The sequence below is a fragment of the Polypterus senegalus genome, chromosome 7, assembly GCF_016835505.1.
Source record: "Polypterus senegalus isolate Bchr_013 chromosome 7, ASM1683550v1, whole genome shotgun sequence".
NCBI classification, from domain to species: Eukaryota; Metazoa; Chordata; class Cladistia; order Polypteriformes; family Polypteridae; genus Polypterus; species Polypterus senegalus.
In genome coordinates, this window is record NC_053160.1 from 169,603,112 (window position 1) to 169,629,000 (window position 25,889).

A 25,889-nucleotide genomic window follows, 5' to 3' on the forward strand; every position below is an offset into this window, starting at 1 on the left:
GTAGTTAGTCACAGTGGATTAGATTGAATTTTCTTCTTTATTTTATTTCTTTGTTACATTGCCCTCTCCCTATAAAGTGGTGCTCACTTTGACATTTTATATATAGATTTAAATACAAGGAATTATCTTTCTCATATGTGAGTTCTTCAAGTGTCTTCTTTTCTTTAGGAGTTTCAGTCTTGGAGGAAGATGTTGCCATCCACCGTGGAAATAAAACCTTCATGCTGGTTGGTTTCATGGCTGTAATAAAAGCAATGATTACATTTTAGATGTTTTCATTTAGTTTGAAATTGTGAGAAAAACAGCATTTTTGTATAGTTTATTTCATTATGAAAACCGTGGCTAAACAGAAAACATCCAGCTAAACTGTAGAGTGTGAGCCGAGACAAATCAGCCACATTCTGACTATTATTTTGGATACATCAGGTCCCTTGAACTTGTTAACAGAAAGCTTCGTAATTTACAATGAGGTAAATATTGAAATCAGTCAAATACAAGAAAAAGATAAACAGCTTATTAATCCAGGCTGGAGTTTGATTCTGATTTACAGTGAGACCCCATAGGCACGAGGCCAGGCTAAAACCCCACCAAAAAGTGAAAGTGCAAAGCAATGTGTCAGCAGACACCTCAAGTAAAATTCAGTAATGGAAATGCGAGCCCAGTGCACATTCCTGCTCTGTGTATTGCTTAGCCCTTAGTCACGTAGGGCGTTCAACTTTGAATGTCCCAAGATTCCAGTAGCCCTCACCAGGAAAGGGCTGCGTAATCCTATCTGAGGTCATATGTCAGCTGGGATCTGCTCCCTTGGACCTTCTTAGTTCGAATGCTTTGGGTCATGCGTCCTTCCAAGGGTCTCTCTTCGCTAATCCACAAAGCCTGCAAGTGTTTAAACACCGACCTCTCACCCATTCTTCATTTAGAGATGGCCACTGTCACACTAAATGTGGGAACTTAAGAGAGAACTGGACAACATTCGGCACACCTGATGGCTCAGCTCAGCATTACCTTGTTTTAGGTCCTGTACTTTGTTGATGTGGGAGTGTAAAGTGGGCATACGTGGGTAAGTGGGCCCTAAAGTGGACTGGAATAGACTACTGCCTTGTGCCCAGTGCTGCTGGGATAGGCACTTTGTGGTGTGATTGACATCGTTCAATTATTTCTCATTCTGCCATGGGCTCAGGAATTTAAGGGTATTCCAGACGGTTGCAATTTTCATTTTTCACATTCTACTACTGTATATGCATACCAACATCTGGAAAAATGTTACACTGACATGTTGACTTAAATGATAATATCTTTATCAGGCTGCCCTGAAGTTTTATGATGTGATAAAAAACATAACACATAACATTCTCAAACCTGCCGACAGGGCGACAATCCATCACAGGGCATTGTAGGGTAGCAGGGGATTCCAAAGCTGCTAACTCTGTTGTGCACCACAGGGGGTCCCAGGGCCAGTCCCAGAAGTACTTTAGGTGACTGCCGAGCTGCTTTCTCATTTTAAATACAGCAAGTAAACTCCTCCCAGAATCCTCGGGTCCAAAACTCAGACAGTATGGACCACTGCAGCTTTTGTGCCTTTATCTCACCATCATGAGGTAAAGTATGAGGGAAAATATTCTTTGGTTGAGACATGTTTGTTTGAAGTGTTTGAATAAAGTTTTTGTCTCTACAATCTCCTGTATTTCTGTGCAATGCTGTGACCTAAGCATGACATCCTGCAGCACTGCAGCCTCACTGCCCCTGCGATTGAGCTGCTGCACTAGACTAGCCTGCAGTCATCAGCGCTTACCTCTATGTGTGCTTGCGTGCAGCCAGTTTAAGCGCAGTTGGCTCGGTGATTTCATCCATGGCGTCAGTTACACCTTGTACGTATTGTTCCAGTAGTTTTTTAAATAGTTTTTTACAGTTCATTAGCAGTGTGTAAAATGATCAGCGTTGCAGAACTTGTGATGCTCTTTGCATGAAAAAAAATACATGTTCCATTAAAATTTCACTTTTTCTTTGTGAATTGTGATGTTTACTTAAAGTGCATATTTAGTGTCCAGGGATGCATTAACCCCCGAGTATGTAGCAGTTTAAGGGTTAAAGCCCCAAGATGCCATTGAAACGCCCTGCACCTTCTAAGGCTTCTGGCAATAAAAATGCGCTCGTATGAATTACAGTACATATAGCAGTAACATTAGTATTTTACATTCTAGCACTGTGGGAGACATAGCAGTACAGTATACAGGTTTACCTTTACATTCTTTTTTTAGGTAATGTATTAAGCTGAGTTTAAAGTTAAATTAAAGTGTTTTGGGGTAATATTTAAGGTTTAAACTATAAAAACAGGCATTTTATTAGCCACATCAAAAATTTACGGTTTTTCACAATTTGCGGGTACTCTAGGAATGTAACCCCCGCGAAATTTGGGGGTGTACTGTATTTCTCTCGCACTGCTTTCTGTCTCTCTCATGCGCCTCCAGACCTCCTGACATGGTCGTCTTATCATAAGCCTTCTCCAAATTAATTTACACTATATGCAAACCTTTCTGATTTCTTGATGCTTCTCTATGAGATGTCTCGATGCAAAGAATTCATCTGTCATTCCTCTCCCTGGCCCAAAACCAAACTGCTCCTCTCCTATGGTTGTCTCTTCCCAGAGCCTTCTCTCTATAATCCTTTCCCAATTTTTCATTTGGTGTAACATCAGCTTTATCCCCCAGTCTACAATCCCGAATATCTCACTTCTCCTTATACAATCACTCGGTTCATCCACTTCTCTGGTGTTCTCTCCTATTCATTGATCTTCTGCATCAGATCCCATAGCACATCCACTCCATCTTTCGCTAAACATTTCCACTGGTATTTCATTCGGCCTTGTTGCCTTTCCATTCTTCATTCTTTTCAATGCCTCCTGTACTTCCTCCCTCCTTATTCTTGGCCCTGGCCCTGGCTCTTCATTTGGGACCCCATCCTAAATGACTACCTTTGGATTCTCTTCATTCAGCAGCTTTTCTTGGTCCTGTCACACTCGCTCAAGACCACACGTTGCCCATCTGACATCTGCTTTATCTCACTAGACTCCTTCTCAGCCTTGTCGCTAGCCTTTGCTGGTCTAAATGTCATTTCTTCTCCCTCATTTGTCTCTGATTGTCTCCTCCAAAGCCTGTGCCTTGGTTCTTGCCATTTCCCTCAGTGCCTCCTTGTTTGTCTGCCTGTACAAATCTCTGTCTTCCTCCCCTCCCTGATCGGTACCAAGTCTTCTTGGTCTCCTTCTTACCTGCACCGCCTTGTTCCACCACTATGTCTTTTTGTCCTTTGGTGGTCTCCTTCCTGTCATCTTACCCAACACCTCTTCATCTACACTTAACACAGCTTTGCTATTCTTCTCCCACCATTCCTCCACACTCCCAAATGACTGCACTTCGTTTAAAAATGTCTCCCTTTTACCTGTTCTTAAGCCTTTCCTCTTTTAATCTCCACCATTTTATCCTTGGTGCTACTTGTTCTGGTTTTATTGTCCTTCTGATTCTGGTCTCCCAGTCCATCACCACCACTTTATGCTGCATTGCCACACTTTTCTCATTTACGACCTTACAATTCTTTATCCCTTCAAAAGTGAGATCTTCTACACATTGTGACGCGTGACTTGGTGTCATGCACCCCAAAGATGAGGCTGAGTTTCAGTACTTTAGCAAAACCAGCTTTATTCAACTCAAAACAGGAACAGCATGGTTATTTATTGCAGCGGGGTCTACCATTATACTATATACAGACACAGCAAACAGGCAGGGTCCAGGCCAGGTCAGTGCCCAAGTTATAACGTTCCCTGCATCACCCATCGGGCGACTGGTGATTTGCACGTGGCTGCGGTTAGCTTGAAAGCTAAGTAATCAAAGTAGACCTCAGTGTTAATGTTTGCAGTACACCATCTACTGGAATGTATTTTGTAATGCATTGCATTTTTCATTCCAATAGATGGCGCGTTATAAATATCTGTAGTAATAAAATGCATGACTACAAAAATTTGTTATGCACCATCTGTTGGAATGACAGAGACATAGCAAACAGATGTACACACAGATACACAAACACTTATCTGTTGATTAAGGTGGATGTTTCTGTTGCATCATCTGTTGGAATGACAAGGACATCGTAACTGGATGAACACAGAGATACGCAGACACACAGACACATTAATTCCTTTTATTAAGTTGGATTACAATCGTAAGTTTGCAGATGATACCAAAGTCAGTGGAACTGCAGATAACTCAGCTAAATATTACAGACAAAATACAGGCTTGCCAGATTTCTGGTAAGTGAAATTTAATATAAGTAAATGTAAAGTATTGCATAGGAAATACAAATGTTCAATATGATTACACAAAGGGAGGTCTGAAACAGTTTTTCATAGGCAACTTTCAAATCATTATATGTACAATGAATATAAGTGAGAGGAATGTAAAGGCGGGAAATAGCATAATGGAATATTCTTAAACCCACTTAATCCAGGTAGTTTATGGTCATAAAGCGCCTAGATCTTACGCTGGTAGTATCAGGTGCATGGTAGAAAATGGATGTGGGCAGGTCACAACTGTGCATGGCAGGGTCCAGTAACATGCACAGTTACTAATTAACTTAGCATGCACTCAAACAGTGGCATTTACACCCCAGAACGACAGGTCTGTGAGGCAGTAGCCCTAACCACTGTGCCACTCAGCCACGCTCAAGAAAAATACAGTTATAAAATACATGTGGCACTTTTGTCACTCTTGTGAGGTCTTCTTGGCCTGATTTCCTCTAAAAGTAATTTTCATTTTACAGAGGTATTACTAAAGCCCGAACGATGGCATACTTCGGCGAAGGCAAGGGTCCCATTCACTTGGATAATGTAAAGTGTGCAGGCAATGAAGAATTCTTAGCAGATTGTATTAAACAGCCCATTGGAATGCACAACTGTCGCCACAGTGAAGACGCAGGAGTCATCTGTAACTATGGAGAGCGAGAGACGGCAGAGGTGAGCGGAGGTAAGACTTGTTATTGAATGTTTTGTTTTTATTACTTTTTTGTGTTTTTCACAGTCCAGCTGGCCATCTCTTTTCTCAGTCCTACTTTGTCCAAAGCAGGATTGTGGAAAACCAAATCACATGTAAGCATCTATCTATCTATCTATCTATCTATCTATCTATCTATCTATCTATCTATCTATCTATCTATCTATCTATCTATCTATCTATCTATCTATCTATCTTCTCTGAGATGCTTCCCTATTGTAAAAGTGATCCCACCACGAATGGGCTCTGACTTGTGGGGTGCTTTGCGTTTGTTCCTTGTGTTGATGTCTCCCTTTATCCGGACACAAAGGGGACTGAGTGCTCCTATTTATGAGGTGGCATCGGTCAGTTCCTGCTTTGCATGCACAGCTTAGCTTAGACAGTGGCTTCTAGTTGAACCATTCAGTTATAAAAGACATTAAAGGAATGTGTTACTTTTCACCTGGAAAATAAGTTTTAAGGTTTTCATCTTAATATAAGTAGGATTTGTTTTTTTTAGATATCTACATAATCCTCCTTCCATGACAAAAGTTTGAGATGAATGGCTGTGCTTATTACTAGGAGTCTTTTTTGTCAGAGGTGAGCAAATTCACCTGTGGGATTTGCAGGTTTCACTGAAGAATTGTGATTTCTATACTGCCCCCTGGTGGCAAGTGGTACTTTTGAACATGTCCATCCATCCATTTTTCTAACTTAATAATACTGTTTACTTATGTAGTGCCTTTCCCACTTTCAAAGCAGTTGCTTCTGCTTGAGCAATCCATTTTCCTAATCTAATAGAAATAAAAATACATTTTATTCAAGGTGCTAGTTTATTCAGGGCAGTGTTACGTGGGCTTTTGAACAGATATGATATGTAACTTGCATCCAAACACAGACACAAAGTTCCTACAGGAAGAAACAAGTCAGATAATGCACACATGGCGTAACACTCCTGTTTGGACACCACAGACCTCAATTGACTTAGTTCAACAGGTCGGTTTTTAGATCTTTCTCAATGCATTTCAGGGTTGTGGGTTTGAAGCTTGGCATTAAAATGAAATCCTTGTTGGTGCTTTAAATCATTCTCATCAAATCGTTCTTGGTATTTTGCAGAACTTCTTACCCCTAGCTGTGGACTGAGATTTGTTTCTCCTCGACAGAAAAGGATCATTGGAGGAAAGAACTCTTTACGGTACGTCAGTGAAAGGTTGCTCTCTTCCCAGAGGACAGCTTGAGTTGCTCATTTGATACTTAGAATTGTAAGCATGTTAGTTAGGCAGGTGATCTTAAATTAATGGTAACAGTTCTGAAATGTGTGCAGAGTACAGAGTAAATCGTACCAGCCTGACCAATTGTGTTATTGTCTGTCTAACCGTTACACTTGTCAAGTTCGTTATTGGATTGGTCTGCTCCGATACCCTAATAATAACACACACATACATTCAGACCCTAACCATAATGGTGCCCTATGAATGACACACACACAGCTGGTTAACTTCTAGCACTTTAAACCACACAAGTGCTAGAAGAATAACACAACTTATTACTCTGTTAGCAGTTCAAGAGACTTACTTATTATCGGCACGAACAGCATACAATGTTTATATATATATATATATATATATATATATATATATATATATATATATATATATATATATATATATATATGCATGTATGTATGTCAGACCTTAATACTAGGAATATATTTAAACATACAAAGGCTCAACATCTTTGGTTATAAGCCATTTATCAACCAAAGATGTCTTACTTTATGTACTGTTCCTACTATTGGGTAGAGCTCAGACACTCAGCCTTAATAAACCTCACAGCACAGAGAGTATGTCGAACCTTAGGCTGCTCCAGGTGCTCGGAAAAAAAAACTACTTTATTACTTCAATCACTCTGCATATAAAGGACAAAGTATAGAAAGACGAAAACAAGTTAATATCTTGCTATTATAAAACAAAATCTTGAGATGAGACTATTGCCAAAAGATTTTTTCACGTCCCGCCCTCCTCTTAACTATTTCCGTTTCACTGCCCACACTCACAGTCCTCTCACCTCTCATTTGTGTGAATGCTTTTGTCAGACACAGTTCCTGCTCTCTCAGCTCTTATCAATTTTAACTTTTTCCTCACAATAAAAGAAGACTTATTATGTCCAAACCTTAATGAAGAATTTCGTCCCGAAGGGTTATCAACAGAAGAATCCTAGCACCGAGAAACAATGAAGTCAAATGAATTAATGCAAAATCTGTCGATTGGTTACATGGCAATGACATGTAAAATGTTAACAGGCGACATGAAAGTTAATGTAGTACATCTTCTGCTGATAACATTAGACACCAAAGGAGATCTTGATATGCCATTTGTATTAAAACTTTTACAGTTTCCCGTTAGAATAGCTTTTGCTATGACAATTAACAAATCACTGGGTCAAACATTTGAAAAAGTCGTTTTATTTAATAGAAAGAAAGAAATGAAATTCACTCATGGGCAGTTATACATTGCGTTGTCACGATGCAAGTCCAAACATGGAATCAAAATTCAGTGCAATATTGAAGAAAAGTTAATTAAAAAAATTGTTTTTACTGAAGTTTTGCGGTAAAAATGTAAGTTTAAAAAGTATTTGCGTGTTAATTTCAAAGCCCAACAGAACGAAAATGTATAATGCAACGAATACCTCTAATGCAACATGAAACATAATTTTCTTTAAATTTATTATGTTTTAATATTTTACTATGGTTAATTACTCACTGTAATGTAAGTTAGTTCGTTCTATTATGCATATGTAACAATTCCCATGAAAATAACAATCTGTTTAAATTGTACATCTTCATCCCAATATGTGAGTGACAGAACTGCAAAGTGGCTAGTGCGTTGCGCCCGCTCGGGGTTGGCGTGTGAAGCGAGCAGGGGGCAGAGCCCCCTAGTTTATTAAAGAACAACAATAGGTAATGGAAAATAAGATTGATAGTAAAGTCTGGATAAATAGACTTAAAAAGATGTCAAGGATGAATGTCCCAGGGCGGCATTCATTTAGCAATCGATGTTCATGAAAATGTCATTAACTGACAATTGGATGAAAACTGGTCACACGTGTCTGTTTTCTCTTCTGACGTCGCTCTTCTGTTTGCTGTTTCTCTTCTGGCGTTGCCTTCAGACGGGGCATATTATAAAATTTCTTGCCGGGGGTTTCACAACACATGATTGGTGTATGCACCTGATTGACTGGCTGCAAATATGATGGATGAATTTTGATCAAACTCTTTAATCTATCTTTTCCCAAATAATAACTTTTTTGATGTTGCCTGAGGTATCGCCATGTCTTCCTTTCCCAGGCTGTAAACCAATTTAGCAATATGTTTGAACAACTGTTATAAAAGTAAGGATTAAGGGAACAGGATATGCTTTTGATGTTACAATGTCTATACAAGTGTCCTGTATCGGAATTCATCTTGCTGGGATTGAGCAAAATATAATGAAAATATAGAGAAAATTTTTCAGATTGATACACCATAACACCAACCAACCTGCAATGCATCGCCACTCTTCAGCCCCATGATAAACAAGAATGTATAAAAATACAAAACTCTGTTATTTAACATAAAAACAAAATTCAGCTCGCCTGATGTAGCCCTTACCTTTGTTTGCACTTGTTATTGGGCTAAGCCAGTGTGGCTCATAGGCAGAGCTCCAACCTCCCCAACCCGACAGACAGACGCAGGAGGCACAAGTACAAAGCACACACTTTTATTTCTTTTGTTTTCTCTTGTGGGAAATGCCTTCCTCCATTTCCCACGGTATAGCACATTTCACAGCAAGCACAAACACTTCTTTTCTAATTTCTTTTCTCTTCCTTTCTTTTTCCTGCACTCCTCCCCAGCAAGCTTCGTCTCGGTCCTCCCAAGTCAGGCTAACTGAGAAGTGTCCACTGGCCCCTTATATACAGCACCCGGAAGTACTCCAGGTGCTTGGTGATGGGCTTCCGGCAGCACTTTCGGGTGTGGCGGAAGTGCTGTGCTCCAGGGCTCAGCGTCTGCTGCAGCACCCCTAGCGGGACCCATGGACCCCAACAGGGCTGTATCAAACTCCAAATCCCATAGAGCCCTGCAGGAGTCTGAAGCTCCACTGTCATACACAGAGGCTGCCACCTAGCATTCTGGAGGAGGTAATGTTCTGGCCACATCTCCTCCCCTGCTCCTTCCGCTGTGAAGGCGTCCTGGCAGGGCACGAACCCTGGCCTTCCACAACACCAGCCAAAAGCAGGGCTGCTCCGTACAACCATCATTACACCCAAGTGTTCTTTTAATTGATGTGAGTTCAACAAGGCAAGGGGGAGTTACATGCTATGTCCCAAAGGTGACAGACAGCTGGGATGACAGGATGTGCTCTCCTAGTGTTGTCTTAAGCCCAAGTCATTATTCTCAGTGTTTCTATTATTACTGACTATTGACTACCTATAAGAATAAATAATATGCTTTTCTCGACTGGCTAAAAGCCTAACGATTACATTAATAATGTAGGCAGTTCACTTTTGTTGCCCTCTGTGGAGTTTCTTTGTCAATGGCTATATTAATAAAGTACCTCTAACTTGCAAAGTCAAAGCAGTGAGTGATGCTGATATTTTTATACTAATAAGCCTTAGTTCAGTATTATGGCATTAAAAGCTTTTGCAGACCCAACTCAATTGTGTGCCGTATTGGTTTTCTCGGTAGGCAATCTTTCTGAAAGCAGTTAAAAACAAGATCTCACCACATACTGTAAATTAATTCTTTTCTTCATAAACGTCTGAAATTGCACACTTGTCTTGGCTGGAACAGTGCCTGCAGACTCCTGCTTCATATTTCACTAAAGAGCACTGAAATGTCTGGCCGGTCCAGTGGTCTGGGAGCCCCATCTTTTGAAACAGTAGATTGAACAGCAATGTCTAAAATTAGTGGGATCCATTTCTTAGTTTTGGTAAATCTCCTTCCAGAATGCGTTCCTATCTGCCTGGAGCAACACACACTGCACTCCGGTATATGCTCAATTGAAAAGTCAACTTTAATGAAAGGGGGGTCTCGTATCCCCCAACCTTTGGTACAAAATAAATAAATAAAAATAAGTTTTTTTAAGGCTGATACTGCCCAACAATTTTAACATTACTTCATTGGCCGATTCTGATACAGATTACAATTTTATTTCTTTATCCATTAAAAAACTTTTTACATTAGGGTCCTGCATAAGCAGACACACAGAAGTCGTATGTCCTATATTAAAGTGTATTTTTATAATTGAACTAAAGACAACGGGTGTTAACTGTTCATTTTTTATTAACAAAATGAAATTCTGTAGGCATATTTTTCAGTGACCATGAAATACCAAAATAAATATAATTTCCTTAAGATACTAACTTCAACTAATTAAACAGGTACAAAAATATTTATCCGTGATATATATGGCATAAAAGAAAATCAAATGCTTCTCATAATTACAAGCTGTCATATTGTTCAATTTTTTCTGTAATGTACACATGCAAATATGTACAGTATGTGTATGTATATATACGTGAAGTCTACTATCTGCTTCTTTCAGGGTGATGATTGACCTCCAAGGTTATTCCTCTTTTTATTTTTATTTTATTTTATTGTAGAATCAACTCTCAGCAGCATCCAGCAGGGCGGCCGTGCGGTGCATGCATAAGGGTGCTGTCTCATTCCTACCACCTTTGTGGTCACTTCCCCTACCTCTTCATATCTTAAGTCATTCTTGTCAATGAAAGAAGAGAAGAAGCGGGCTGCTAGGGTGGAGAAAAGAAGAGTTGCTCAGGAAGCAGCAAGTGCATCAACCTCTGAGCAAACAAATGCTAAACGTACAGAGAAAGAGGATGAAAACTTTGAATGCTCAAGTCAAGTGTATTCACTGTACATTATCGTGCAGGGCACCATTACTGGTATAATATAATAAGCAGTGAAATGAACTGAGTAATTTCCATCCATCCATCTTTCAAATTAATTGCAATTTCTAATCTAGAAGCATTTCTTTTGGGAGTGTGTGCAGGGTTCGTTGGACCAGCTGCTGGTTGCCTTTGGACCCCCAGTGTTCTCGCCCCACCTGTGCTGCTCAGGTGAGCACAGACGGAGCCTCCACTTCTCAGTTCCACCTTTGAGCTTGAAAGATAAGCCCTTTGAAGTGACCCCTTGGCTGATTTTCTTTTGAGACTTAATTTTTTGAGATTTTTGAGCTTAAATGTATGAATATTAATTGCGTTAAGTATTTGAACTCTGAAGCCTTATGAAGTGTTCACAGTCATCTAGAAAGTTTATAGCACTTTAATTCTCACATGTCACATCACAAAGCTAAACCTTCCATATAGCACCTTTCAGAAATCCCACCAGAGAAGAAGCAGAAGGATGCCATGAAGACATTTAAGGAATATTCCATCCAAAAATTAAATTATATTTTTAATATGCCGTTCACCTCATGTTGCTGGTATATATATATATATATATATATATATATATATATATATATATATATATATATATATATATATATATATATATATATATATATATATATATATATGGTGGCGCAACTGCGCGACCGACTCACAAAGATCAGGCCCCTCCTAAAAGAGCACGTGACTCGGCGCAAGCAGCGCAGGCCGGTGTTACAACCGCAACTCCGTCCTCAGGGAGTTCCGCCCGGGGACCGAAGTTATGGTGCTCGCCCGCGAAGCTGCTCGCTCACTGGCAAGGGCCTTACGAGGTTAAGGAGAGAAAGGACCCGACTATTTGGTGAAACAGCCCAATCGTCGACCGGTGAAGGATCTATCATGTCAACCTGTTAAAGCCCTGAGAGATAGAGAGGAGCTCCCAGCCCCGTAGGTCACTCTCCCTTTCGCAAGCACAACTGCCCTTAACCTCGGCGAAGAGCTGACCCCAAGCAGCGGCAGGAGTTAGCCCAAACACTCCGAGCCATCCCGAGGTAGTGAGCGAAGTCACCCGGCGGAGCTGATTGAGCCACGATATAGTCACGGAGCCGGGGTAATCGTCCGAGAGGCCCTACCGACTCCGGAGGCAAAGCAGCGCAGAGGTCGAACTGGAGGTGAAGCGTATGTTGGACATGGACATAATTGAAGAGAGCCATAGTCCCTGGTCCAGCCCTATTGTCCTCGTCTCCAAGCCAGGCGGCTCCTGGAGGTTCTGTAATGACTTTAGGCGTCTGAATCAGATCTCCAAGTTCGATGCCTACCCCATGCCCGCATTGGCGACCTCCTTGGCGGCTGGAGTGCGGCTCGATATCTGACTACCCTTGACATGACAAAGGGTATTGGCAAATTCCTTTAACGGCATCCGCAAAGGAGAAAACGGCCTTTAGCACCCCTAGCGGGCACTGGCAGTACAAGGTCCTCCCATTTGGGCTGCACGGGGCCCGGCGACCTTCCATCTGGTAGATAGAGTGCTGAAGCCCCACCAGTCCTATAGCGCGCCTACCTGGATGGCGTTGTCATCTATTCCGGCACCTGGGAGGAGCATCTACTGCAGGTCGCAGCTGTCCTCCGAACACTGGCTAAAGCCGGCCTCCGCATAAACCCCGGAAGTGTTTTTGGATTAAAGGAGGCCAAATATTTAGGCTACCTCGTGGGACAAGGACAGGTGCGCCACAGAGCTCCAAAGTTAAAGACATCTTAGAATGGCCCGTCCAGTACCAAGAAACAGGTGCAGGCTTTCTTGGGGCTTGCGAGTTACTACCGCCGGTTTGTTCCCGTTTCTCGAAGAGCAGCACCCTTGACTGACCTGACAAAAGGGCGCCCCTATACGTGGTGTGGACCGACAAAGCAGAACACGCGTTCAGTGACCTAAAGAAGGCCCTAACGTCGGCACCTGTGTTATATGAGCCAAAGTGGACAGTGGAGAGGGAGGCCTTGGCCATTAAGTGGGCAGTGACCCACCTCCGTTACTACCTGCTGGGTCGGAATTCGCTCTGGTGACTGATCACGCTGCACTTCAGTGGATGTCCCTACACAAAGAGTCGAATCCAGCGGGTCACCAGGTGGTTCCTGGACTTACATATAAGTTCACTGTCACTTATCGGCGGGGCACCCTTCAGGCCAATGCCGATATATATATATATATATATATATATATATATATATATATATATATATCTTGCCCTGGCGTCATCCTTCCCATCCTCCCTTGCGGTCCTTCCCGCATCCTAGCTCCTCCCCAATAAAATGGCCGGACGCCAGGCCTGTTTGTTTATAATTTTGACACAGACAGGCGGACATGTTGTTCATCAAACCACCACATGTTTATTTACACAAATATATACAAATAAATGGTCACTCAGACCCAGTCCAAAGTAGTGCACAAACCCCAACACAGTCCTGGCCACTCAAATGCCTTTCTTCGGGCCGCCTCCACTCTCTTCTGCCTTGTCCTCCTTCCACCCGACTTTAGCGCTGAATGAATGTAGACGGCCCCTTTTAAACAGTCCCCGGATGAGCCCCAGGTGTTCCCAGCATTCCTCCTCTGGCCACGCCCCAGCGTGGTGGAACTGCCTGTTGTCCTCCCGGCAGCTCTCCGGGCGCCGTCCTAATTCTTCACCCCAGCACTTCCGCCACACCATGAACAAGTCCCCAAGGCATTGGGGCGCGTCCTGGCGGTGACCACGGGCTCCTACAGGGTGGAGCTTCCATGCCCAGAGCAACCAGGAAGGCGGCCCCCACGTGATCCAGGGTGGGCTCTGACCCTCTTCTGGCCCCTCACGGCGTCCCGACTGGGTCGTTGCCCCTGGCATCCCTGACAAAATATATATATATATATATATATATATATATATATATATATATATATACAGTACATGAATGTATATTCTCACACAATCAATTCATTGATACTGGCAATTAGACACTGCTTAAATGTAAATATACTTGCAGTTATAGGCTTAAATCATTTATTGCACTACAGCTCTTTACTCTTAAAATATACATTTATTATATTCATACAGGTGTTCTTTTTCCATCAGTGTTCAGCTAGTCATAATTCTTGAGGTATAATTATAAAATATGGATTATCATTTTAATTATGTAGTACTTGTTTCTTACCAAAACCTATGCTCTATGACACACGACAACAAATAATAAACTCAGTACGAATCTTTACAAAAACGCCTATTGTTAACTAAGCAGCAATTTCAAATTCTTCTTTTATCTTTTCCTTTTCCAATTAAAAGTGTAAGCTGCTGCATTTTAAACAAGCTCGCTGTCCATACTCAAATGGTGTCTGTTTTAATCTAAAGGACAAATTAAAGGTATGAATTCCTTACTGTAGCTTTTCTTGCCGTTTGTCTACTTGCACAGGATGACTTCCCCGATTACTTTTTTTCAGTTTCTTACTCCACTTTCTTCAACATAAAGGCTAATGCGCTAGTCACCTGTCATTCACTCATAAAACAAGCCTTCACTCGCTGCTCTTTGTTTACACTGCAGGATGTTTGCTGCAAAAGAAAAAAAAGGACACGCCCCCTGGCTCAACTACCGTATTACCTCGTGTAAAGGAGCACTGAAACTAAATTACCATAGTGCTTAGAAAAGCAGGAGCTGAAAATATTGGTTTTGGCTTTATACTGATCACCGATCGAGTCTTTAAGTGAATATCAGCCGATTCCGATTGCGTGCCAGTCATTTGAGCATCCCTAGTTTTGATATAAGGAAGAAAGTCCAATGGAGACAAACATGGCTGATTCCAGGACTGGCAGGTCTGAGCTCTGAGAGGAGATTGAAGGAATTGAGCCTTTTTAGGTTAAGCAATCAGAGGTGACATGGTTGAAGATTTTAAAAGTATGAAAGTAATTTGTACAGTGGATTCAGGCTGTTGCTTTAAAATAAATTCTTCAACAACAACACAAAGACATGGTTAAGGTTAAATTTCACACAAATGTTAGAAAGATTTGGTTTTTTTACACAAATAATTACAGATAAACACACAGAAAAAAATGGCCAAATAGTGTGGTAGAGAGTAGGATTCTTAAATCTTGACTTGTTACATTTTTGGAGAACCTATTGGAATGGGATTGGCAAACTTGTTGGGCTGAACGTTTGAATCCTCACCCAGCTTTTTCTCTTTCTGTGTGGAGTTTTCCAGTTCTTCCCATCTGTGTAGTTTTTCTCTGAGTACTCTGTGTTTCCTTCCACATCTCACAGATGAGTGTGGCACTACCAAATGTCCCAATGTGGATGTCAGTTTGAGTGGTCCCAATGGTGGACTGTGCCCTGCATACACTTGTTCCCTGATTGACACTCAAGCGCAGACCAGAGTTGGATTGAGTGAATCCGAGAATGTTAGCTCAGGGGTTCTCAAACTCGGACCTGGGGGACCCCCTGTGGCTTCAGGTTTTTGTTCCAACCAGATTCCTGATCAGTGACAACACCTGATAACGCTGATCTCATTTAAATAGCTGGTATTTGCTCTTCAGAGTTAAAGCTGTTCTGTACGGAGGAATGGGCTAAAATTCCTCCAAGGCGGTGTGCAGGAATGATCAGAAGTTACCGGAAACGTTTAGTTGCAGTTATTGCTGCAAAGGGGGGTCACACCAGATACTGAAAGCAAAAGTTCACATACTTTTGCCACTCACAAATATGTAATATTCAATCATTTCCCTCAATAAATAAATGACCAAGTATAATATTTTTATGTCATTTGTTTAACTGGTTTCTCTTTATCAACTTTTAGGACTTAAATGAAAATCTGATGATGTTTCAGGTCATATTTATGCAGAAAGATAGAAAATTCTAAAGGGTTCACAAACTTTCAAGCACAACTGTACCTAAAGAATTCCATGAACCTGGTAGCCGGTACGCAATCTGCAAAGAAAACGTACTTGGCGGGTATGTTTATTATTTTATAATAGGGAACAAATGGTCTTCCTTACTTGCATACCTATTGTTGTAACTCGGGGTACTGGTGCAGTGGATGTTACTTACTGTTATTACTGGTTGATGTTTTGAGACCAAAACAAAAAAAGCAAAAAGCAGCATTTTCAATAGGAATTTTTTGATGAGGTAGAAAAGTAAATCAGAAATATGAAGAGAGATGTTAATTTTAAAGAATTTAATGGCTGAATGCCGAGGGCTTGACTTTCCACAAAAAATATTTAAAACATCTGAACCTTTAGGTTGAAACAAAGGAGAAATGGAAATGAAAACGTGTCTATATGTAGGACGTTTAGGTCACGTCTTGATGAAGGCTCCTAATTATGTGCTAACAGACCGAGGCTGCTCCCTGGTATGGTGTGCTGGTTTAGTTTGTATCCCTAAGGGAATACGGCTGCAGATCGCTTTCCCATAACCCTTCAAAAATTTATAGTTGAGACTTTGGGTCTTGACGCCACTTTCCATTTGGCGAGAATCCACAATATATTATTTTACCATAACGCAATTCCTAAAACCTTTGGGTGTATGTCATCAAGCTGTGCAGAAAATATTTTCCATTTGTATCCTGTCTTTAGTTTAAAGTGGATTCAATAAGGAATGGTGAATTGCTCGTAATTACTAGCAACAAGCTCTCCTGATTTATGTCTCTGGAAAAGTGTCCACAACTTGGAATTCTGGGTAAAAAAGACTGTATCCACTCAAACTAATTGTAGACAATGTGCACTGCAATGGATGTAAAAAGCATGTTTGGCTTTCAGTTTAACGTGAGCTTGGACTCCTGTATACTTGCCACTCATGATGGAGGTTCCGTCATATGCTTACAGGCAACTACGTTGTCTCTGTATTCAAGACCATAACGTTCTAGTATGTGTACAAGTTTGTCAGAAAGTCCTGCTGCCTTTAGTTGTTCAGCTGATTCAAACTGTCATGGACAGCTCCACTGAAGTAGGACCCGATCACGAGAGATATCTGTTCTATTTTTTAACGTCTTTTGTTTCATCATTCATAAAGATGTCCCTCTCATTCACTTCTTCTATTAGTTGTGTTCTGACCATGTCTGCCAAACACCTCAGCACCTCATTCTGAAGTACTTTGCAGGTGTGCTCTGCATTACGAATAAAAGTCAACCTCTTCCTCAAAGACTTGTCATGCTTAGCAAATGTTTCCAGAATGGCCACAAAGTTTCCTTTATTATTTGATTCTTGCTGACTCGTCATGTCTTCTTTGTGCAATGTTTTGTGTGGCTTTAATTAATACGAGGAGGAGTTAAACTAAAGTTAGAAAATGGGATTTATTAGAAAACTAGCAAAATACCCGCGCTTCGCAGTGGCGAAGTACTGGCTTAAAATTTTAATTAAGAAGAAAAATAAACCTTTTTAAACTGAGGGAAAATATACCAATAATTTTTGTTAAGGATCTCTTTGTATACCGTATTGTCAGTTCGGCCCTCCGGTTGTAATATAACCAAGCTGTGTGCTGAGCTTACTCTTGAGCATGGCAACAGTTGGCCATGTGAAAAATAATCTTGTCTCAAATCCCAAACTTGGATTACTGTTGCCATAATCGGTTTGAATTTTATGGTTTGTTTCAATTACGACAGTATTTGCAGGACTTGTTGTGTTGAAGTGACATTCGGCATCTGTCAAGCGTTGTAAGCATACAACCGTTTTCATCGATAACTTCACATCCAGCTTTTGAGAGTTTAAACATTCATAAACATCAAAGTGTCCACTACTGAATTCGTCACCTGTGAATCTAAGATGTTTAAAAGGCATTGGCGGTTGTCGATAGATAGATAGATAGATAGATAGATAGATAGATAGATAGATAGATAGATAGATAGATAGATAGATACTTTATTAATCCCAAGGGGAAATTCACATAATCCAGCAGCAGTATACTGATACAAAGAAACAATATTAAATTAAATAGTAATAAAAATGAAAAAAATAAAAATAAAAAAAGCAGACAATAACTGAGTAATGTTAGCATTTACTCCCCCGGTGTAAAATTTTGGCCATTTCGGTACACTTGAAAGCGACAACCGAACAATTCAGCGGCAGCCATCAACTCACATGCAGAACCATAGGTGAAGGGCTTAAGCATTTAGATAGATAGATAGATAGATAGATACTTTATTAATCCCAAGGGGAAATTCACATTTCACTCTTATAGTGCTCCGGTGTAGTATAATTATCTCCTGTACCGTCATCAGTCCACACCTTGAACCTGTCCCAGTCATTCAATACATAAGACACAATGTTCCTCCGGATATCAAGAGTGAGCCTGATATGACCGTGCAATATGTAAAAAGAGAATGAAAAAGGGAGGTGCCATCTCCGAGCATGGAAACCACTCGGTAAGTGACAGTTCTTTGATCGATGGTGATCACCTCGATAGACATGTTAATGGGGGTACGGTTAGAACGATAAAGGAAATGGGTACCTGAACAATGTAAAGTAAGTCTAAAATACCTACACAATAACTATAATCGTAATAAACGAACAATAAAACAGCGGAGAAGCCGTGGATTAAATAAAAAGGCTGCAGTTATCAGCGGGGAAACGTGAATCCCGTGGCGAAGCAAAGAAGGGAATGAAGAGACCGGAGTGACGGATGGCCGTATATAGGCAGGCAGCCAACAACGTGGGAGGCGTTGGGATGGGGGACCCAACGGCACCTCACACAGCGACTAAGCTGCAGGCTATGGACGTATATATGTACGCAAGTAGGATTCAGTTAGTGTTGGGAACCCGCGTACCAAATTTCTTGAAAATGGGCCCTTAAGTAACAAAGACCATTGGAAAGTTCAATATGGTGGCCGACAGTGGCGTCATACCATCGAAATAAGTATGTTCATCGGTTTCGGTTAGCGCAGGGAAGCCGCCTACCAAATTTTGTGAAGATGGGGCAATAAATAAGAAAGTTCAACATGGCGGACATTGTCGACCGTTATGACCGTTATGCATAGAATTTCGAAATGAAGCCTGCTTAACTTTTGCAAGTAAGCTTTAAGGAATGAGCCCGACAAATTTCAGCCTTCTACCTACATGGGAAGTTGGAGAATTAGTGATGAGTGAGTCAGTGAGTCTGACGTTGGAAAGTTCAATATGGTGGCCGACAGTGGCGTCATACCACTGAAATAAGTATGCATATCGGTTTCGGTTAGCGCAGGGAAGCTGCCTACCAAATTTCATGAAGATGGGGCCATAAATAAGGAAGTTCAACATGATGGAGGTTGTCGACCGTTATGACCGTTACGCGTAGAATTTCGAAATGAAACCTGCTTAACTTTTGTAAGTAAGCTGTAAGGAATGAGCCTGCCAAATGATGTGATGAGTCAGTCAATCAGTCAGTGAGGGCTTTGTCTTTCATTAGTATAGATGGAGCGAACCTTAACAAAACTGATCATGTCATTTCTCAATGTTGTCACCACCCTTCTCAATACACTTGTGCCACCTGCCTGGATTCCAGCAGAATAAGAGGTTTTGTCTTCAACCACTTGTGCACCGCTTTCTTCACGTCGTCATCTCTCTTGAATTGACAATCACCCAGATGTTTTTTTAGTGCTCCAAAAAGGTGGAGATCCCACAGTGCCAAACCTGGTGAATAAGGAGGATGTGGCAATACCTCAGATCTTAGTTTCTCCAGACAAGCCTTGGTGTTCTTGGCAGTGTGTGGGCAGACATTGTCTTGCAGCAAAAGGACTCCTTGAGACAGCAGTCCCCGCTGCTTGGATCGAATAGCAGGCCTCACATTGGTCTCCAGCATGTCACAGTAACTGGCATTAGTGACTGTAGTACCCCTCGGCATGTAGTATTCGACAATAACTCGGATTCACGACAAGGCAAATCCTTTTATTCTGCTGGAATCCTGGCACTACCAGGCAAGTGCATTGAGAAGGGTGGAGATGACATTGAGAAGTGACATGATCAGTTTTATTAAGGTTCGGCCTATTTTCAAATTAATCCCATTTTCTAACTTTAGCGTGCCCCCTCGTAGCACTTTGCTTATTGTTTTAATATAATTTCAATTTTCTTTAACCTGTTTGTGTTTAAGGCATTTACCAGTGGTGCCATTATTTTTCACTGCCACCTGACAGTCCCTCCATTCAATCATTGCCTGTTTATGCCATTCAGACTTTGCATGCACTGCAAATCCCCCCTCTTTGTAAGTCACCTTTTTTCCGGGTGTGTAATCCTGAGGGTCAGTCTAATAGTCCCGGAGCTGTCGGGAGGGCTAAAGTCTCTGCATGCGTAACAATATGCAGGGCCCAAATTTGTTGAGTATTCAAGCCAGGGGTGAATACTGTACCAGACCACCTTGAATCTTCTTCTCCTGTCTATTATCAGAGTCTTTGGGTGAAGTTTCAAAACTAGCTGCATCGATGGATCATCTCTGCAGTTTCTGATATCTGCAGATTAGGACAAACAAACAATTAGAAACACATCTGCAGAATATGACACTGTCAGATGACACCTCCTCACAAACCTGGTGGAGCAGTGCTGGTAGAAGCACATGACCCCTCTGTCTGTGTCTCACCCTCAGCTTCACTCCCAGCCTCTCTCTGTTCTGTGCCACTTCACTGCAAACCAGCCGGCTCTCCAGCTGACCAGTCTTTTTACTCTCTTTGCTGCCTCTGGCACTGAATGGCTTTTCTCCTCCTCATCTTTCTTTTTTTACGAGAAGTACATTATGTCCTTATTTTGTCTTCATTTCGGAAAGCATAAACAACTTCTAAGCCAAATGTCACAAGAAATTCTTTGTTAACATTACCGTAGCGTTACAATTCAAAGCTGATGAAATACGTGTACAGTATGTCTGCTCTGCTTATACTTACACATCTTAAGAATAAGTAATTGTCTTTGAGTAAAATATATATTTTTTAATTCTTATTGTGCAAAATAATTGGTCAAAGACATTTTACTCATCTTTAATGGCTCACTGTAACTTACCGCTGTTCTGCTGTGTTGTCTTCTATCACAATGCTAGTCGCCAGCTCGCGTAATAAGCCGCTAAATAACAAGACTTGTTAGAATTGGCTAACTTACTCATGGAAGGTAAAAGCAAGGTAGTTTTAAAATATTCAACTAATCCTTATTTAATGAGTTGCTTGTTGTTTTTATGTCATTTTTCACCAACTTGACTTGACCTATGTGCCCACCTTAAGAGTCCAACAAGAAAATGTGTTTGATTTGTGTTCCGACCGTTCCCAGTGCATAAAAACGTTTGTCCATAAATATTATTCTCAGACCAAGAAAGCCTATGCATTATGAGTGTGTGTGTGTGTGTGGGGGGGGACACTGGATGTTGCATACTTACATGAGGACCACCAAGGAGTGCAACCTGACTGAGAACAGAATCAGTAGCCATTCAAGACTATCTCAGGCTGCCTCTGCTTCATTGCTGTGCACTAGTGGGCTAGCACTCTCTTTCATACATTAACTGTTTTAACAGTATAAAATAACTGTTTTTATACATTGGTGTGGAAACGTTCTGAATATCCTAAGGAGTCTTGTAAAACAGGCGGCTTCTACACATTGATCAAATGTTTATATGAAAGAAGGGTGATTGTGTGACTCTATGAAAAGCGTGTTTTTGTGTCTGAATGAAACTTCTTATTTGTATTCTGATTCTCTTGTCATTCTCATCTTCCCTGTCGTTAAAGTGTTATAAATCTTCATGGCACCTCTTCTTTGTGACTTTCAGAGGTGGGTGGCCCTGGCAGGCAGCCATTCGACTTAGAAGTGCTCATGGGGATGGAAGACTGGTGTGTGGAGCAACACTAATTGGCAGCTGCTGGACCTTGACTGCTGCACACTGCTTTAAAAGGTCAGCTTTTAACTTAATGACATAACACTAAACAGCTCATTAGCAGACACATCATGTTAGGACTTATCTGCTATATAAACAGTGCATTTGTAAGGCGTCATAATCAGGATGACACTTTGACAAAGTCACTGTGGGCCTTTCTCGGTAAAATGTTTTTAAGAGGCAGTTTTAGAAATCTGTCTACCTGAATAATAATCTAATATACTATAGCACCCTTTCTGTTGTCTGTCTATCAATCTGTCTATTATATAGTGCCTTATCTATCTATCTATCTATCTATCTATCTATCTATCTATCTATCTATCTATCTATCTATCTATCTATCTATCTATCTATTTATCTATCTATCTATCTATCTATTATATAGTGCCTATCTATCTATCTATCTATCTATCTATCTATCTATCTATCTATCTATCTATCTATCTATCTATTATATAGTGCCTTATCTATCTATCTATCTATCTATCTATCTATCTATCTATCTATCTATCTATCTATCTATTATATAGTGCCTTATCTATCTATCTATCTATCTATCTATCTATCTATCTATCTATCTATCTATCTATCTATTATATAGTGCCTTATCTATCTATCTATCTATCTATCTATCTATCTATCTATCTATCTATCTATCTATCTATCTATCTATCTATCTGTCTCACACTTTATCACGTATCTGTCCATCGTAAGGGAAACAAAGTCAAAAAACTGAAAGCAGGCTCATAACTGAGAAGACACAAAACACATTCACCAAGAATCAAAATATTAACCAGAAATTGTAGTCGAGACGAGAAGCAAGGGATAGTAAGCTGAAATGCTAATCAAGATATTTATTAAAGATTTTTTAGAGGGTTGAATCCAAATCCTGGATGATCAGTAAAGCATTGTGCTGGTATTTAAACCGTCATGTAGCTGATGTTGAGACCGCACGCCCTGACCATTATGAACAATGTCCTGGCAGTGAAGTTCAGGAAATGGTGCCACCCTTAAAAATAAACAAAATGATGTTACAGATTATTATTGATATATAAATAGTAAAGTGCACTTTTTACTAGAACATGTAAAAATGAATAAACTGGGTTAGAAATGTTATTTGACATACAAAACAAAAATATTCATTCCTCCAACCTCACAAAAAGCTAGTAAAACACTAAAAAGACGTTTATAACTGTGGTCACTGATTACACTCTAGGAGCAGGGCATCCTGTCTTTAGAAACGAGGCCCGAGGCTCTCAGTGACAAGACAGACAGACACAGACAGACAGTAGCACCCTGTCAGTCAAGTGCCCAAAGGCGACAGTACAGGAAGGGCTGGAAATTCCCAGTTCTCTGCTTCGTCCGTTAAGCCAAAGGATCACCCAGCTGACGGGGTCCATCACAGGGATCCATGCGGATAAAGCTGCAAACAGGTTGTCCATTCACAGTTAGGAGGCCAGTAATCTGCACCTTCATTTCCCAATGTTTTGCCTCTTTATAAAGGTAGGTGGACTGGAGACTCCATTGGAGTCTGAGCTCTTTAAGTGCTTCCTAAGGCTCTGAAGTGCACAGATGTCAGGTTCTGCTTGAGGTCCTGTAAATCTCTGGCCCATCAAGCCAGCAACGAGCAGCGTCTGATCCAGCAGACTTAGGAGAGGTGGAATGGCAGCCTATTTGACAGTCAGGAGAAAAGCTGGGACTGTGAGATGGAGACTTTTGGTCTTGTCATATATTCAGACCCAAGTAAACTTTCCTAAACACATCTATTTTATAAAAAAAATTCTTATATTCTTATTTAGAACAACACACTTTTTATAACAAAAAGCACATTTGAGATTACTTGTGGCATTTTGCCTAAGAAAAACTGCCACTTGGGTAAATTTCATCTGAATGTGACGCTAAGCAATAATGAAGAGAGAAAGAGGAAGGGTTTTCCTTACTTGCACATTTGCATACCAGTTTCTTACTTTTAAATGTTTTTTGGCTTTAAAATGGTTTTCCTGGGAGCTCCCTAAAGCCTTCTTCACACTTCTGTGTTTACGTGTGTTTGTTTCTACAGCTTCATAAAGCGTGTGTTTCCTACCACTGTCGTCAAATCAGTTCTGTTCATGCCTCCTTATTCACATCACGTTACAAACAAAGACACAATAAAACACACCATTGTGTACATCACCGGGATTCTAACAAAGGAAATCTAACTGCATGGACAATCGTGAGAAGTCAAGCAAAACGTCACCTTTTGTTGGCTAAACAGAAAGATTACAATATGCAAGCTTTTGAAGCAACTCAGGCCCCTTTGTCAGACAAGAGTTAAAAGCTTGCATATTGTAATCTTTTTAGTTAGCCACTAAAAGGTGTCATTTTACTTGACTTCTCACTACATTCACAATGGCTAACACGCATGGACAGTCGTCGCTGTTAACCCCCCAAATTTCCTGCCATTATGTGGCATCCACCTTAACCAAGTTGAGGATCATCTGGTGATTTTTAGTTTTTTTTTTTTCACTCAAGATTTTTACTTAGATACTAAGTGACAGACTCAAAGTGCCTGCTGTCACTAAAAGCTTTTCTTATATTGTGAATGGCACAAATTTCACTAGAAGTGAAATGCAATTTATTTTGCGGATTTGAATTGCAAAACACCACATTTCACTTGTAAATTTGGTTTTGGGAGTTTTTCTTGTCTTCTCAGAGGGTCGAGGCTGGTGGGCTGTCAAGAGGCAGGGCCTTGTAAAGCCCATTGCGGCACTTCTTGTATGTTTTTGGGCTATACAAAAATAAATTGTATTGTATTGTATGTCAAAGTTGTCCTCACATAAACTTTCAGTCCCTATTACTTTACGATAGCATTCTCGACACAAAAATCTACCTTTATCTATTTTTTTACCTTTATTTATTTGTGAATTTCCCCATGGGATTATCTAATCCAGCCTAATAAAGTTAGACAATTTCTTCTTGTAGGTAATAATACAACAGCGAATAAATAAGTCTTACTTTTAAGTGTTACTTTTAAAACACAAAGTCTGTAGCTTTTGAATGGTACAACCTGCTTTAGGTAACGTCATGTTTAAGTAAATGTTTCGCTCTGAGGTCTGACAATGACGGAGATTAGAAATGAGGACATTAGGGGGTCTGCTTAAGTTGGACGGTTAGGAGACAAAGTCAGAGAGGCGAGATTGCATTGGTTTGGACATGTGCAGAGGAGAGATGCTGGGTATATTGGGAGAAGGATGATAAAGATAGAGCTACGAGGTGAAGAGGAAAAGAGGAAGGCCTAAGAGAAGGTTTATGGATGTGGTGAGAGAGGACATGCAGGTGAGGGGTGTGACAGAACAAGATGACCAGGACTGGAAGATATGGAGGAAGATGATCCGCTGTGGTGACCCCTAACGGGAGCAGCCGAAAGAAGAAGAAGAAGAAGGGCGGGGTCTAAAGAGAAAAGGGGCGTCATCTTACGGGCCTCAGAGTGTCTCAGGTCACTGAATGAGCCTGAGGCTGACGTATGTCTCATCTGCAGCTGGATTCGGATACTGCAGAAAATTAGCATCAAATCATTTAACAAAAGCAAGACTTGTCCCTTCTGATTAGTTTACTGTCTAGCAAATTTGTATTAGGAAGTGTAATCTGAAGTGATGAAGTGTTGTCCCATTCAAGGCATTTTGGGAAAGCCCGTGACCCCCTTAGAACCCTGAATTATATGTTAAACTGAACAGATGAATTGACATGTAAGCTGTTGGCTTGGCATGGGTGAGATCAGGATAGACAAGTGTCCTGACTAGGTGTGGGTCCCATCTTATGGTGGCTCCCTGCAATTCAGTATTAGGCTAAGCAAGCTAAAATGTCTGAATAGGAAGATGGACATATGAACTGGTTGTTCTTGCCATAAGGATAAGTAATAAAGTAAAGCTTATCCAACAGTAATGAGAACCAGCGGAAATCCATTCGGATCACTTCCTATGTAAATTGCACAGACACCTGCTTTAGCAATGAGATTATTTTCACTTATAACGCTTTCAACTGGCCGCTGTCCAAGCATAACAAATGTCAGCGTTTGATCAGAGCATTTTAAACAAACTAAGTGCTTTCTTCATAAATTTTTGACAATGGAAAGATTTTTCCTTGTGGCAA

At 40.8% G+C, this 25,889-nt stretch overlaps 1 protein-coding gene across 2 annotated transcripts in view; it reads left to right on the plus strand.

Moving 5' to 3' along the window:
* prss12 (serine protease 12) overlaps positions 1-25,889 on the plus strand; it is a 138,091-nt gene that overhangs the window by 77,471 nt on the left and 34,731 nt on the right. For both annotated transcript variants that reach the window (XM_039759608.1, XM_039759609.1), the window contains exons 9-11: positions 4,810-5,012; positions 6,135-6,213; positions 21,657-21,779. In XM_039759608.1, the coding sequence (XP_039615542.1) occupies positions 4,810-5,012; positions 6,135-6,213; positions 21,657-21,779 (405 nt within the window). The remainder of the gene's footprint in view (positions 1-4,809; positions 5,013-6,134; positions 6,214-21,656; positions 21,780-25,889) is intronic.